The sequence below is a fragment of the Aristolochia californica genome, unplaced genomic scaffold (genome assembly GCF_029961685.1).
Source record: "Aristolochia californica isolate CCGP_79_NKW_82.1479 unplaced genomic scaffold, dmAriCali1.0.hap1 SCAF_13, whole genome shotgun sequence".
Classification (NCBI taxonomy): domain Eukaryota; kingdom Viridiplantae; phylum Streptophyta; class Magnoliopsida; order Piperales; family Aristolochiaceae; genus Aristolochia; species Aristolochia californica.
In genome coordinates, this window is record NW_027181804.1 from 2,227,036 (window position 1) to 2,240,074 (window position 13,039).

Genomic DNA, 13,039 nt, shown 5'->3' on the forward strand with positions numbered 1-13,039 from the left:
TGTGGCCATCTTCACCCTTGTGGAAAAACTTGGGATGATACAAACACCCTGAAGGAATAATTTCCGTATCTGCTCACATTTGGTCCTCCTTTTGCTACTCAATTCGAGTGCAGTTACCACTAAGAATTACACAATGGGTAAGAGAAATGATGCTTCGCTGAAATCCAAACAAAGTGGATGAAATAGAACTTGGTGAAGTCACAATGGGAAGCCACCCATCGTAGAGCACCCAAGGTACGATGGCAAGGAATTAGTTGAATTACCAGTACCAGAAATACCAAACCATAGGCAAGAAACGAGGTTCCTTTTTAAGGTAAGGCATCTAGAGTGTGGCATCATTCTATGGATTTCATGAGTATGATTTGATTAATTATTCTCAATTTGCTTCTCATCCTAATGATTCTCATTGTAGCAAGGTTCATGCTTCATTATCAACTTTCCCTTCTATTGACAAAGTGAGGTCAGTGGTGGAGAAATCATGATGCATTTTGTTAGGGATGATCCCTTCTTTGGGTAATTTTTTACATGATTTAGTGTCATTGAGATTTGAGATCCACCAATGTGGTACGATGCATCTCTAGAAACAGTCAAAATCCCAAGTGGAGTGAGATCATTTTCTCTTTAGCCTCCCCACCAGCTCAGTTAATCTTTTTAGCATTGTATAAGTAGTGAGGAGCTTGTTTCTGCTGGTTACACCATTTTCTTCACAGTTGGGGGCTCGTAGTGGTCTAACAGGAGCAGGAGATGGTTACTAGAATGTATGGAATAAAGCTTGGTTCGAAATCGTGAATGGATCTTGCCGTCGATCGATCTCGGACCAGGCTTCATTCCTCACATTATTGTCTAATGAAGAGCTCCCTAAGCTAAAGTAGAGACCTCAGGTACACAAGTTTAACTTTGCTATTTTAAATATATTTCATGGTTTATATTGCTTAAGCATTATTTTCTTCAAATCTGTTTTTGCTCTAGGATGAGGGAATTGTATGAGAGGAATTTAAGACTTTTTTTTCTTAAATGCCAGCAAAATTTCTATCCATATAATGTTTGAAGGTGCTTTCTTCTATTTCCAATCCATTAATTTCATTTTATCTCAGCATATTATATGAATTACTTTTACCTTAGCACATTGCATGATTTAGGTAAAACTTATGTTTTAGTATCTATTATTTGTTATAAGGAGATTTCATATATAACTTTTGTATCATGATCTCCATTAAGAAGTTTTAAGGTTACCTGCTCCTACCCTTTTCCCAACTTTTGTTTAAAAGAAATGGTTAAAAAGAAAAAACCAAGCCTTGGCCTATCATTTGGTTTGTTCGAGTCCAAAAAAGAGAATTTAATCATTATTATTTTTAAAAATAGTCTGAGAATTTAATATTTATCTTATTTTTATTAATTATTTTTTAAAATAATAATAGTTAAAATTTTCTTTTTTTCTTTTCGTTTTTTAGGGTTTCAAACAGTATCAAAGTATGGTGGTGCAAATCCATGCTTAAGAGAGAAAACAAGGAGAGCAAACTGCAACTGACGCTGTCAAGGAAAATCAGAAACTACAAGAAGAAGATGGGAGAGGCCAAAATAAAACTCTTGACGTCGATCACCAGTTGGTGAGCCTGATTCTGATCAAATATCTCAACGCCGTGAAATCCATACCTGAAGTGGGCCACCACGTTGACCCCATACTTCTCCTTCTTCACCAATTCTTCCTGCCGGTCCAGCAGTGGATCCCCACCTCACCAGGCACTGCGGCAGCAACCGGAGCCGCCCCTCCGTTGCGGCCTTCAACATGTTGCAGTATTCGTGGTCCCTGTCGGCTCCCCGCGGTAGAGCTAGCTCTCACATCAGGTCGTTCGCAGGCAGCGGGAGGATCTTGTCCTCCTCCAGCCGAAGGTCCGATTCCGTCCTCTCCTCCCCGCCCAAGCATGGCTGGTTCAAGGTCACCCCCGATACGTTCAACGGGTGTAAACCGGCCGAGTCGTTGCAGCACTCCAGCGCAACGTGGTAGGCGATATTCCCTCTGGCGCTGCTGCCTTTGATGAAGCAGCGGGACACGTCTGCGAAGTCTCGGAGCCACTCGTCGTTCACTCGGTTGTCCCGGATCCACTTCACTGCTTCCATGGCGTCTTCGTAGGCTGCCGGAAGTGGGTGTTCCGGAGCGGGACGGTACTCGACGGAGAGCACGATGGCTGGTACCTCGCTGGCGATTCGCCGGTTGGAAGTGTCAAAGGGGCGGTGGCGGCGCTGAAGAGGATGAAGCCTCCGCCGTGGAAGTCGATTATGACAGGGAGTTTGGCGCCAGTGGCGGCGTTCTGGGGTTTGTACATCCGGAATCCGATGCCGTGGGTTCTGTTGAGGGGGACGTCACCGTTGATCATCGTCTATTCCCGGTGGAACCGCCGGCATGACGGCCTCCCGGGTGAGTGATCCATCTGCGTTCCGTGTGATCCTGAGCAACTTGTACGGGTCCTTGAGGGAAGTCTTGTTCACTGACCCCTCTTCCATTGGAGTTGCATAGAAATCAAAGAAAGTTACTATCTTCCCCCGCGCTCCCTCTCTCTCGCTGAAGTGAGATGGTTTCTTCTCAGCATCCAAGTCTAGAACTCTGCAATTACTCTGCTAGAAGGTGGTAGACGTTTCATCGTGGCAAGTTTTTGTAAATTTGAAACATCTCTAAGCTAAGATTTTGTCTGTGTTGATCAATGTTTAAATGGACCTAATTTCCCAAGGAAAATCCGGCTTTAACTCAACTTTAAATTAAGCAAAGGGCTTTTTACCAAATTACCTATTTTCAAAAACATATTTCGATAAATGAGGACACTTTGAACTTATTTTGAAAAATATCCACCTTTGACAAGTGATGCAGGATATCCAAATTAGATGATGTTGAGTTGTCATATAACATGTTGTTGGCATTGAGATACCTTAAGTTGGCATATCAATGCAAAGAGGGTACCTTGTGGTCATCAAGTGTCGCTCGGAAGTGTTTTTGAACTTGAGTGGGGCCAGATTTTTCGCGTGGCCTTGGGGTTTGCTATTTTGGGCAAAATTACAATAATGCCAATCTTTAGCTATACAACCCGGCTTGTGGGCTGATTTCGGGAAATTATTGATTAGAATTTTTTTGAATTGAACAAACCTCTTGCGTTCTTCCCATGGATTACCAGTCGGATTCACCTGCACCTGCAGGATAATCGCTATCCTATCTGGCATCAGTTGGTATCCAAGCATCAGGCTGGGGGAGAAGCTTAGGTCTCGAAGACGACGCCGTTGCCGTCGCCGTTATCGGAGCTGTCGTTTGACGCTACTGACGGAAGAACCTGGGACTCGACCGAACATATCTATTGTCCGTGGCGGTCGCCGGAAGACAGGAGCTCAGAGCTGCCGTTTGACGCTACTGACGGAAGAACTCGGGACTCGACCGAACAGATCTGTTGTCCGTGGCAGTCGCCGGAAGACAGGAGCTCTGAGCTCAGTGTCGGAAGAGAAGAGCTCTGAGCTCGGCGTTGTTGCAGGCAAAGAGGCGAACAGACTTACAAAAAACATGTTGAAATAGGGGTTTTGTCCGAGAAAGGAGAACCTCCCGCGAGACGCCAGAACCGGGAGAGGAAATGTCGTGGGAGGCGACGGATTGCCGGAGACAACGGCTGGAGAGGGCCGCTGGAGATGTCTCGATTTCGGGAAAGGGGGTTCTGAAATTCCGATTTCGGGAGATCTCAATTTCTGAAATTTCGATTTGGGGAAATCTCGTTTCCAGGAGAAACGAGACTGACGCGCGATGCGTCTGCTATATCAGAGCCTCAACATCTGCCTGGGGTGAGATTTCATCAATTTCCATGGCTGGTGGTTGTGGTCGTCGCAGGCCTGGTTTGCATGAGGAAGTCTCATATCGTGGTCATAATGTTTAGGATGTGATGATTGAGGATTTACAACGACAAGTTGCAGAGTTAACCCAGTGTATATCGGCGTAGGATTTCGATGATCATAAGATGGAAGATCACGACTCCGATGCCATTTTCGAAAACCTATATTGCATTCATGCTCGATTCTGGGAGCACCACGGTAGGGGGGATCAATTTGGAGACCTTGGTTTCAGAGTGATTCTACCTGAGTTTTCTGGTACGTTACAAGCCGAAGGATTCGTTGATTGGTTGAATGAAATAGAGAGTATTTTAGAGTATAAGGAAGTCCCAGATCGTGTCAAAGTGAAACTAGTTGCCATCAAACTCAAGGGCAAAGTATCTGCGTGGTGGGAGCAGTTAAGGGGATCAGGAGACCGATAGGACAAGGGCAAGATCACTGATTGGGAGAAGATGAAGAAGAAGATGAAGAGGAAGATGAAGGGTCATTTCCTTCATTTCGACTACACTCAAACCTTGTTTCAGCAACTTCATTCGTTGAGGTAAGGCCCGAGATCGGTTGATGATGAGGAGTTCTATCAATTGATACCCCGGAATGATTTATCTAAGATGAAAGAGCAAATGGTGGCACGATATTTGGGGGGATTACAACAGCCCTTGCAAGACGTCCTCAGCTTTAACTCGCTGTGGACCGTTTCTGAAGCATACCAGCGTGCACTTGCTGTGGAAAAACAGCAGAACATGAGGCCAATGATCAGAAGCGATCAAAGCAGTCAACCAATTCACCCTCAAGAATCCCGTTCTGCCCAGCAGCCTCCATAAGGTAATTCTAACTCAAATATTAGATGTTTCCGATATGGTGAACAGGGACATAAAGCGACTGAGTGTAGGAAGCCTGCTAGTTAGAAGGGCAAAAATCTTCTGATTGGGGAAGACGTGGCAGACGAAAATGAGGAAATTAGTGAGCTTGTGTATGACGATAAAGAGGATGGAGATGTGTTGTATGGAGATGGCCTTGAAACTCTGGTCGTTCGTAAGAGTCAGTTGGCTCCCAAGAGAGATTTAAGGGATGATTGGTTGAGAACCAATATTTTCCACACGATCTGCACAATTGCAGATAAAGTCTGCAAAATGATCATTGACAGTGATAGTTGTGAGAATGTAGTGTCTGAAGAGACTGTCCAGAATTTGCAGTTGAAGAAAAATGGTCATCCCAAACGGTACAAACTGTCGTGGCTAACTAAAGGCAGTGAAGTAACAGCAGATAGGCGATGCCTAATGTCTTTTTCTATCGGCATGAAATATTTTGATAATGCTTGGTGTGATGTTGTGTCTATGGATGTTTGTCATGTATTGTTAGGCAAACCTTGGTAGTATGATCATTGTATTATTCATGATGGGCGAAAAAATACATATTCCCTTAGCATCAAAAGGAAGAAGATTGTTTTGGCACATCGTCGGGAAGGACCCACTCCTACCTGGATAGCCGGTACTACTAACCTGCTTTCAATGTCCAAGTTTTTAGTGGAGATAGAGCGTGGAGACATAGTTTATGCTCTACTGCCTTGCAGAAATAGTATCACAAACGTGAATCTAGAGTTACCAGCAGAAGTGCAGCAGCTACTAGCAGAGTTTTCTGACTTGATGTCAGAGGATCTTCCTCTTGGACTGTCGCCTATGAGGGATATTCAGCATCAAATTGACCTTGTTTCGGGTCCAGTTTGCCTAATCGATCGATGTATCGCCTCAGCCCCCAAGAATCTAAAGAGTTGCAACAACAAGTTGTAGAGTTGTTGGAGAGGGGCTACGTCCGTGAGAGTATGATCCCATGTGCAGTTCCTGCCCTGCTGGTGCCGAAGAAAGATGGCTCTTGGCGTATGTGTGTTGATAGCAGAGCAATCAACATGATTACAATGAAATACAGGTTTCCCATTCCTCGCATGGATGATATGTTAGACCAGCTGTCCGGTTATAAGGTCTTCTCCAAAATTGACCTTAAAAGCGAATACCACCATATCAAAATAAGGTTTGAAGATGAGTGGAAGACAGTGTTTAAGACGCAACATGGGTTGTATGAGTGGAAGGTCATGTCTTTTGGGTTGTCCAATGCACCCAACACATTTATGAGATTTATGCATCAGGTTTTACGGCCTTTCATGGGGAAATTTGTTGTAGTTTACTTCGACAATATCCTCATTTATAGTCCAACGTGGGCATCACATTTTGATCACCTCTGTGTTGTTTTTAAAATGTTGCGGACGGAGCGCCTGTTCATTACTCGGATGAAGTGTTCTTTCTTAACTACTTTTGTAAATTTTCTTGGTTTATTTGTGTCTACTTATGGTGTTCATGCAGATCAGTCGAAGATAGAAACGGTCTTGGAGTGGCCCACATCAAAGACCTTGCACGATGTCAGAAGTTTCCATGGCTTGGCGTCCTTCTACCGTTGGTTCATTAGAAACTTCAGCACTCTGATTGCTCCTATCACAGAGTGCCTCAAGGGACGTGATTTCCAGTGGTCCAAGGAGGCGGAAGCCAGTTTTCAACTGGTCAAGCCAAGGATGACAGAGGCACCAATTTTGGCACTTCCAGATTTTGAGGTGTTTGAGGTAAACTATGATGCATAAGGGGTTGGCATTGGTGGTGTTCTAGTCAGGAGGGGCGGCCAATAGTTTTTTTCAGAGAGAAGCTATCAAGATCCAAGAAGAATTATTCCACCTATGATCTGGAGTTTTATACCATAGTTCAATCCCTGAAGCATTGGCGTTACTACCTAGTACAGAGGGAGTTCATTATTATCACTGATCATGAGGCCTTGAAGTACATCAATGGCCAACACAAGCTAAGTAGACAGCATGTCAAGTGGGTGGCGTACTTGTAGAAGTTGACGTTTGCACTGAGGCACCAAGCAGGGAGTCTGAATCGTGGCACAGATGCCCTGAGCCGTCGTACGTTACTCCTCACCACCATGAGCGCCAGAGTTGCAGAATTTGATGGTTTCTCTGATATGTATGTTGTAGATCCCTCATTCGAGAGGATACTTCAGGAAGTAACTGATAGTCAATGCCATGATTTTATTTTGTATAATGGTTATCTGTTTCGTGGATTACAGTTGTGCATTCCAGAATGTTTACTAAGGCAGTTGATTATTAGTGAACTTCATAACGAGGGTCACTTTGGGCGAGATAAGACATTGACTTTGATATCTTCTCACTGTTACTGGTCCAAATTGACCAGTGACGTGGCTCATTTATGTGGAGCGTTGTTATGTGTGCCAATGGTCCAAGGGAGTTCTCACTAATGCGGGCTTGTACATACCTTTACCGGTACATGAAGCCCCTTGGGTTGATATCAGTATGGACTTTGTGTTGGGCTTACCCCGTACCCAACGGGCTTTGGATTCTATTTTGGTTGTGGTTGATAGGTTTTCCATAATGACCCATTTTGTAGCTTGCAGGAAAACAATAGATGCTGCACGGATCACCCATCTTTATTTTACGGAGATTGTGCGTTTACATGGTGTTCCCCGATCTATTACTTCAAATCGTGATACCAAGTTCATGAGTAATTTCTGGAGGAGTTTATGGGAGAAATTGGGGACGAAGTTAAATTTTAGCAGTGCCTACCACCCCCAGACAGATGGTCAGACCGAGGTGGTGAACTGGAGTTGGGGGAACCTTTTGAGGAGTTTAGCAGGAACTAAACCGAAGCAGTGGGATTTGGCATTACCTCAAACAGAATTTGCCTATAACAGGTCGAAACACAGAACCACAGGCATGGGCCCATTTGAGATTGTTTATGTTCAGAATCCATCCGGGGTACTTGACTTAGCCCCTATTCCATGTGTGGGTCGCCTGAGTCACAAAGCAGATGAGATGGCAGAACATCTTCGCGGTATCCATGAGCAGGTGAAGCTGGCCATTCACGAAAGTAATGCCAAGTACAAGTTTAAGGCCGATAGTCGTCGTTATCAGGTACTTTTTTATGTTGGTGATTTTGTTTGGGCAGTCTTAACTCGTGATCGTTTTCCTGTTGGAAAGTATAATAAGCTTAAGGCGAGGAAAATTGGACCCTGAGAGGTCCTGCAGAGGATCAATGATAACGCCTGTAGACTGCACCTCCCTAGTCAGTTGAAGACTTATGATGTTTTTAATGTCAAACACCTGAGTCCTTGTTTTGTGGATTCCGATGAAGCTATTGTGAACTCGAGGGCAAGTTTTTTCCAACCCGAGGCAACTGATGCTGGATCCGAATCAGATGATGCTGATTTGTCAGATAACATATTGTTGGCATTGAGATACCTTGAGTTGGTAGATCAGCGCAAAGAGGGTACCTTGTGGTCATCAAGCATCGCTCGGAAGTGTTTCTGAACTTGAGTGGGGCCAGATTTTTGGCGTGGCCTTGGGGTTTGCTATTTTGGGCAAAATTGTAATAATGTCGATCTTTAGCTATACAACCCGACTTGTGGGCTGATTTCGGGACATTATTGACTGGAAATTTTTTGAATCGAACACCAGAGAGGGATTTCTCTGTGTTTTTGGGCAAACCTCTTGCGTTCTTCCCATGGATTACCAGTTGGATTCGCTTGCAGGATAATCGCTATCCTGTTCGGCGTCAACCGGTCCACTGTACATGTGACAATCAAAACTGCATGTAAGCGTTGACTGATTACGTGTCGCTCGTCATTAGCACTGCGTGAGTAGATAGACACATCGACAGCCACGTCACAATTTTGACCCGTTAGCAGCCAAATAAGTTGCCACGTCATTAAATGATAAATTTTTGAATAATTTTTTTTTAAAAAATCAAATTTATGAATACATTTTTTATTATCTTATATCTAAAATAATAAATTATTAAAAAATATAATAAATTATTAAAAAATTAACTCTTACTTATTTAATACCATTTATTATCGATTAAAATATTAATTAATTAAAAATAAATTTTATCGTTACGCTTTTTATTACTTTATATTTTAAAAAATAAAAAATAAAAAATATACTAATTAATTAAAAAATTTACTAACAAAATTCTTCTTTACCTTATTTATCCAGCAACCTTTGACTTACAAATGATTAGTCAAACCTCGAACGTACTAAGATGCATTCCATTTGAGTAAAACTCCGTTTAGGCAGTGGTGGGCCCATCCCATCTACAAAGGGTGCTTCAACGAAGTAATCAGAGTGTACTCACCCTGTATAAAGTATAAGATAATGCGGAAGAAGCAACAATTCCAAGGGGCCAAAAGGATTTCTTTTAGAATTAACTAATTGCCAGGAAGGAAATTGATGTAACAGAGGGAGATGTCGCCATAACGGACTCAACCTTCAACTCAGTTAGGCCGAGTGGCGGCAATAGGGAGGGGTGACAGTAGGCATTGTGAGAGGGCGAGAGGAGCGAAAAGGAGAAAGATCGAGCGGAGAGAGATAAAATGAAAAAAATTAGAAGTGATGGCTTACGTGGCGCAAGATAACAGGGTAAAAACAGGGTTAATAGATAATGATGTGGCATCTTACCAGGCAAATGATGTGTCGGAATAGTGACGTGGCAGTCAATGTGTTCATTTACTCACGTTGTATTAATGATGTGGCGGCATGCAATCGATCAAAACTTATGTATCACCTTTGACTGTACACACGTACAGTGGACCGGTGGGTATTTTTTAAAATAAGTTCAAAGTGTCGTCATTTATCGAAATATGTTTTTTAAAATGGGTAATTTGGTAAAAAACCCTTAAGCAAATCAGGTGTTAGACACAAACTTTAATTAGAGCATTGACAAATCAAGATTTCTGGATGCTTAAATTTTATATATAAATGGTGCTCTTTCTCATAATGAAGAACACCTGACAAACTAATTGTAGCTAATAAAAATGAATCAGTTGAGTTATAAAATACATTTCTCTTCTTTAATCTCTTCTCTCTCGCTCGCTCGCTCTATAGGGTTGCAAAGAGTCATGGTTGTCACTCTCTTTCTCCTCTCTACAGTGAGTCTCAACGGACGAAGATGATCTCAACACAAAGAGAAACGAATTAGCAGGGAAGTCCCATCTTGCAGACCAACGAGCCGGAGAAGCGGGTGAGCCTGCTGACGTAGGATCCAGGCTTGGCGCTGATGAGGTCTTGCCTTGAGAACTGGTTCCTTTTCCTTGGGGACCCAGATTGGCGGAAGAAAGCCCCGTTCATGAGCAGGTCTCCTTCTGATCTCCATGTCCACTTCATCCACTCGCTCTCCGGCGCGTAGTCCCTCTTTGTCACTTCCTTGGCCCTGATATCCGGGGGTGCAATGTATCTGTTGCCCTGGCTGATGATGGTGGGGTGGTTGCTTCCACCGACAGCGTACATCAGCCAATGGGTGTAGTCGTTGTTCAAGACGTGAAAGAATCCCCAGCGGCATCTGTTATCAAATCTGGAATGAGTAGTTCCAGTGGAAAAAGAAAAAATGAAAGAAACCCTAGAAAGAAGTTCGTGAGGCTGATCACCTGGGCATTCTCTGGATCAGACCCCTTCCGAAGTGGTTGAATGCAACTGTGATCTGCATGATTGCGTCCGCGGAGTTGGCGTCGCTTGCACCCATCAGCATCACCTGCAACATTGTTCTACCATTAGAGAGATTTTAATGGTTTGTTCTTCGTTTTTCTTTTTAGGGTGTTAGTACTTCAATAGTTTTGATTACGTGGATCACACCTCGTTGTGGTTGGTGAAGTGATTGTTAGAGATGGTGATGGCAGTGGAGCCCTCGATTGTGTCGATGAGGCCGTCTTTGCAGTTGGACATGGAAAGGTGATCGATCCATACATTGGTGGAACCGTAGATGGAGACGCCATCGCCATCACTTTGGGTTCTGAATCCGTAATGGGTGACGGAGTCCCTGATCAGCCCTCCAGATCCGACGCTGATATCGTGGATATGGAGGCCATGGAGGATGACGTTCTTCACGTACTGAATCGTGATGCCGGCTCCATGCGCGATATGCACGTTGGACCCTCGGGCGTCTATCGTCTTGTGGCCGGTCATGATCAGCTCCTCGTTGAGTCGAATGATCATGTCCCGGGCAAAGATGATCCACAGAGGCTCGTTTTGGATGACGGCATGACGGAGGGTTCCCGGCTTGGGGTTCACCATATCGTTGTCGGAGGAGTCGGTGACGACGTAGAAGTTGCCGAACTTGCCGCCGACGGTTTTCCTGCCGAAACCCAGGGCGCACTTGGCGAGCCGCTTCCGGTTGTTGGCCCAGTTTGGGCGGCACCTCCAGCAGCGGTCGATGGGGTTGGTGGCCAAGCAGGCACCAGTGTACTTCCGCAGGTGCCTCCTGGTGCTGTTATTGTCCATCGCCTGATGGACCATCTTGTTGGTATCATCGGTCAATTCGTCCGGGTATGGGTGGTACGCCTCCAGAGAAGCAGCTCGAGCTTCCTCCGCTCTCTTCGCCCACACGTCGTCCATTTCTCCAATGTGAGCCCGGCATGCCGGCAACAACAGAGACAAACCGAGACAGAAGACGATAGACAGCAGCAACCTCATCATGATCATGGCGTGGTTCTTCTGTTTTTCTTTTTCCTTTTATCTGTTTTTTTTTTCTGGCTTTTATTCTTTGTCTGCTCTTTATTAATTGTTGGGTCGTGGCAATAAGGAAAGGCCTGGAGGCCACGAAGCCTGAGACTTCAAGTTTAGCAAAGAATACCAGACCCAACCAACCGAGCCAGAAGCTCCTAGAACAAAATAGTTTAGCTCGGTTATAACAGGCAGCTTGGGAATTGATGGCGAGAGAGGTTTTTGGTTTTTGTGAGGGGAAAAATTACAGGGTCGAATCTGGAAGGAAACGGGAGAGAAGAAGCGGGCGATGAAACAGGAAGGTTGTTGAAGGAAGAGAGATTCAAAGCCGTTGAGAGAAATTTGTCTGTCCTCTCATTCTCAATGCTAATTAAGGGAGCTCCTTGCCTCTAAACCCTAAACCCTAAACCTAAACATGGTAAAGCCCTAAACATGGATCTTCTAAAATAAAACTATCACACACTCATGAAACTAATAGATTCATCCCATGTAGGGAGTGGTTTAGAAATGGTCCACATGGTGCCAAGTCTCTAGTGGTGTTAGGTCCACAATGTATAGAGGTACATTAATTACCAAATTTTGAATGTAAACTCAATTTGAGGCAAATATATCATATTTATGTGTTGCATACCCAATTAAATTAGCTAACAAAATTAGAGTTTAGCCAACACCATGAATTCTTACACACAAATGCTTATTTAAAATTTCATGGGTGGACAATAATTTTACTGTAGAATACACAAAATCATAGAACAAAACTCGAACACTAACATAAGTTGGAAGAAAATTTTCTACTACTTTTAAGGGTTAATTTTAAACTATCGGATCTTGATATTAGTTCTCTCTGTCGACCTTAAGACTGCACAAAATGATGTAATAAACATGTGATTTTTGTAATTGGCAAGGCAATGAACAAGTTTAGAAATCCTTTTGGAACCATCTTTAATTAAGAATGATCTCCCTATTGTTAATTTAGGTTGATTAATATCAATTATGATTTGGGGTCACTTAAGAAGCCTATTTCGAACATGGGACAAATTAACCATCGAGAAGACCTAAATTTAAACTATGGTTAAATATTGTCAAATATTTTTATTGAGTTTGTTTTAGGTTCATTCCAAAATGACTAGCCACTTCAAGATCTCATTACACCATATGCCCATCGGTGCAAGCCGCTATGATAGAACCAGTTGATCTTTTTTGTCTTTCTGTCATTGTTTTATAGATGTAATTTTTTTCATAATTCTTATTTTAGAATTTTTTATTAATTAATTCATAAATATAATTTTTTTTTGGTCAAACTAATCAATTCAAAATTATCAATGATGATTTGGGGTTGATTAATAATCAATGGCTATGTTGAAGCAGTTAATATGCTACATATAAAACTAGCATCCACCAATGTGTGGTGTTGATGTGGTGTGATGACATGGCATTATGTGAACAGTCAAAGCTTATGTGTCACCTTTGACTATACACGGATGAATTTTATCTATCAAAATTAAGTACAATTTGGGTTTTTTTCCACTTTTTTGTTGTTGTCGTCCCCATGAAAACCAACCGAGATGATGAAAAATTGGAAACATTGAAGGAATGATCTGTTGAAGCCTCAAAAACGTATACTTA

At 43.1% G+C, this 13,039-nt stretch overlaps 1 protein-coding gene and 1 pseudogene across 1 annotated transcript; both read right to left on the minus strand.

Annotated features, from left to right (window-relative positions):
* Positions 1-1,494: 1,494 nt before the first annotated feature.
* Positions 1,495-2,631, minus strand: LOC137948866 (probable carboxylesterase 8; annotated as a pseudogene).
* A 7,261-nt stretch (positions 2,632-9,892) lies between these two features.
* Positions 9,893-11,392, minus strand: LOC137948464 (probable pectate lyase P59). The gene is made up of 3 exons (XM_068794550.1): positions 10,547-11,392; positions 10,342-10,445; positions 9,893-10,256 (listed from the first exon to the last, which is right to left on the minus strand). Exons 1-3 carry the CDS (start codon positions 11,390-11,392, stop codon positions 9,893-9,895), a joined length of 1,314 nt encoding a protein of 437 aa, XP_068650651.1.
* Positions 11,393-13,039: the final 1,647 nt, after the last annotated feature.

What these genes read in the sequence shown, in the direction of transcription:
- LOC137948464 (XM_068794550.1), bottom strand. Translation starts at nt 11,392, where the DNA reads ATGATCATGATGAGGTTGCTGCTGTCTATCGTCTTCTGTCTCGGTTTG. An exon ending in ACTTCACCAACCACAACGAG is followed by an intron (nt 10,446 to 10,546) that starts GTGTGATCCACG and finishes ACAATGTTGCAG; the next exon opens with GTGATGCTGATGGGTGCAAG. An exon ending in CTGATCCAGAGAATGCCCAG is followed by an intron (nt 10,257 to 10,341) that starts GTGATCAGCCTC and finishes ATTTGATAACAG; the next exon opens with ATGCCGCTGGGGATTCTTTC.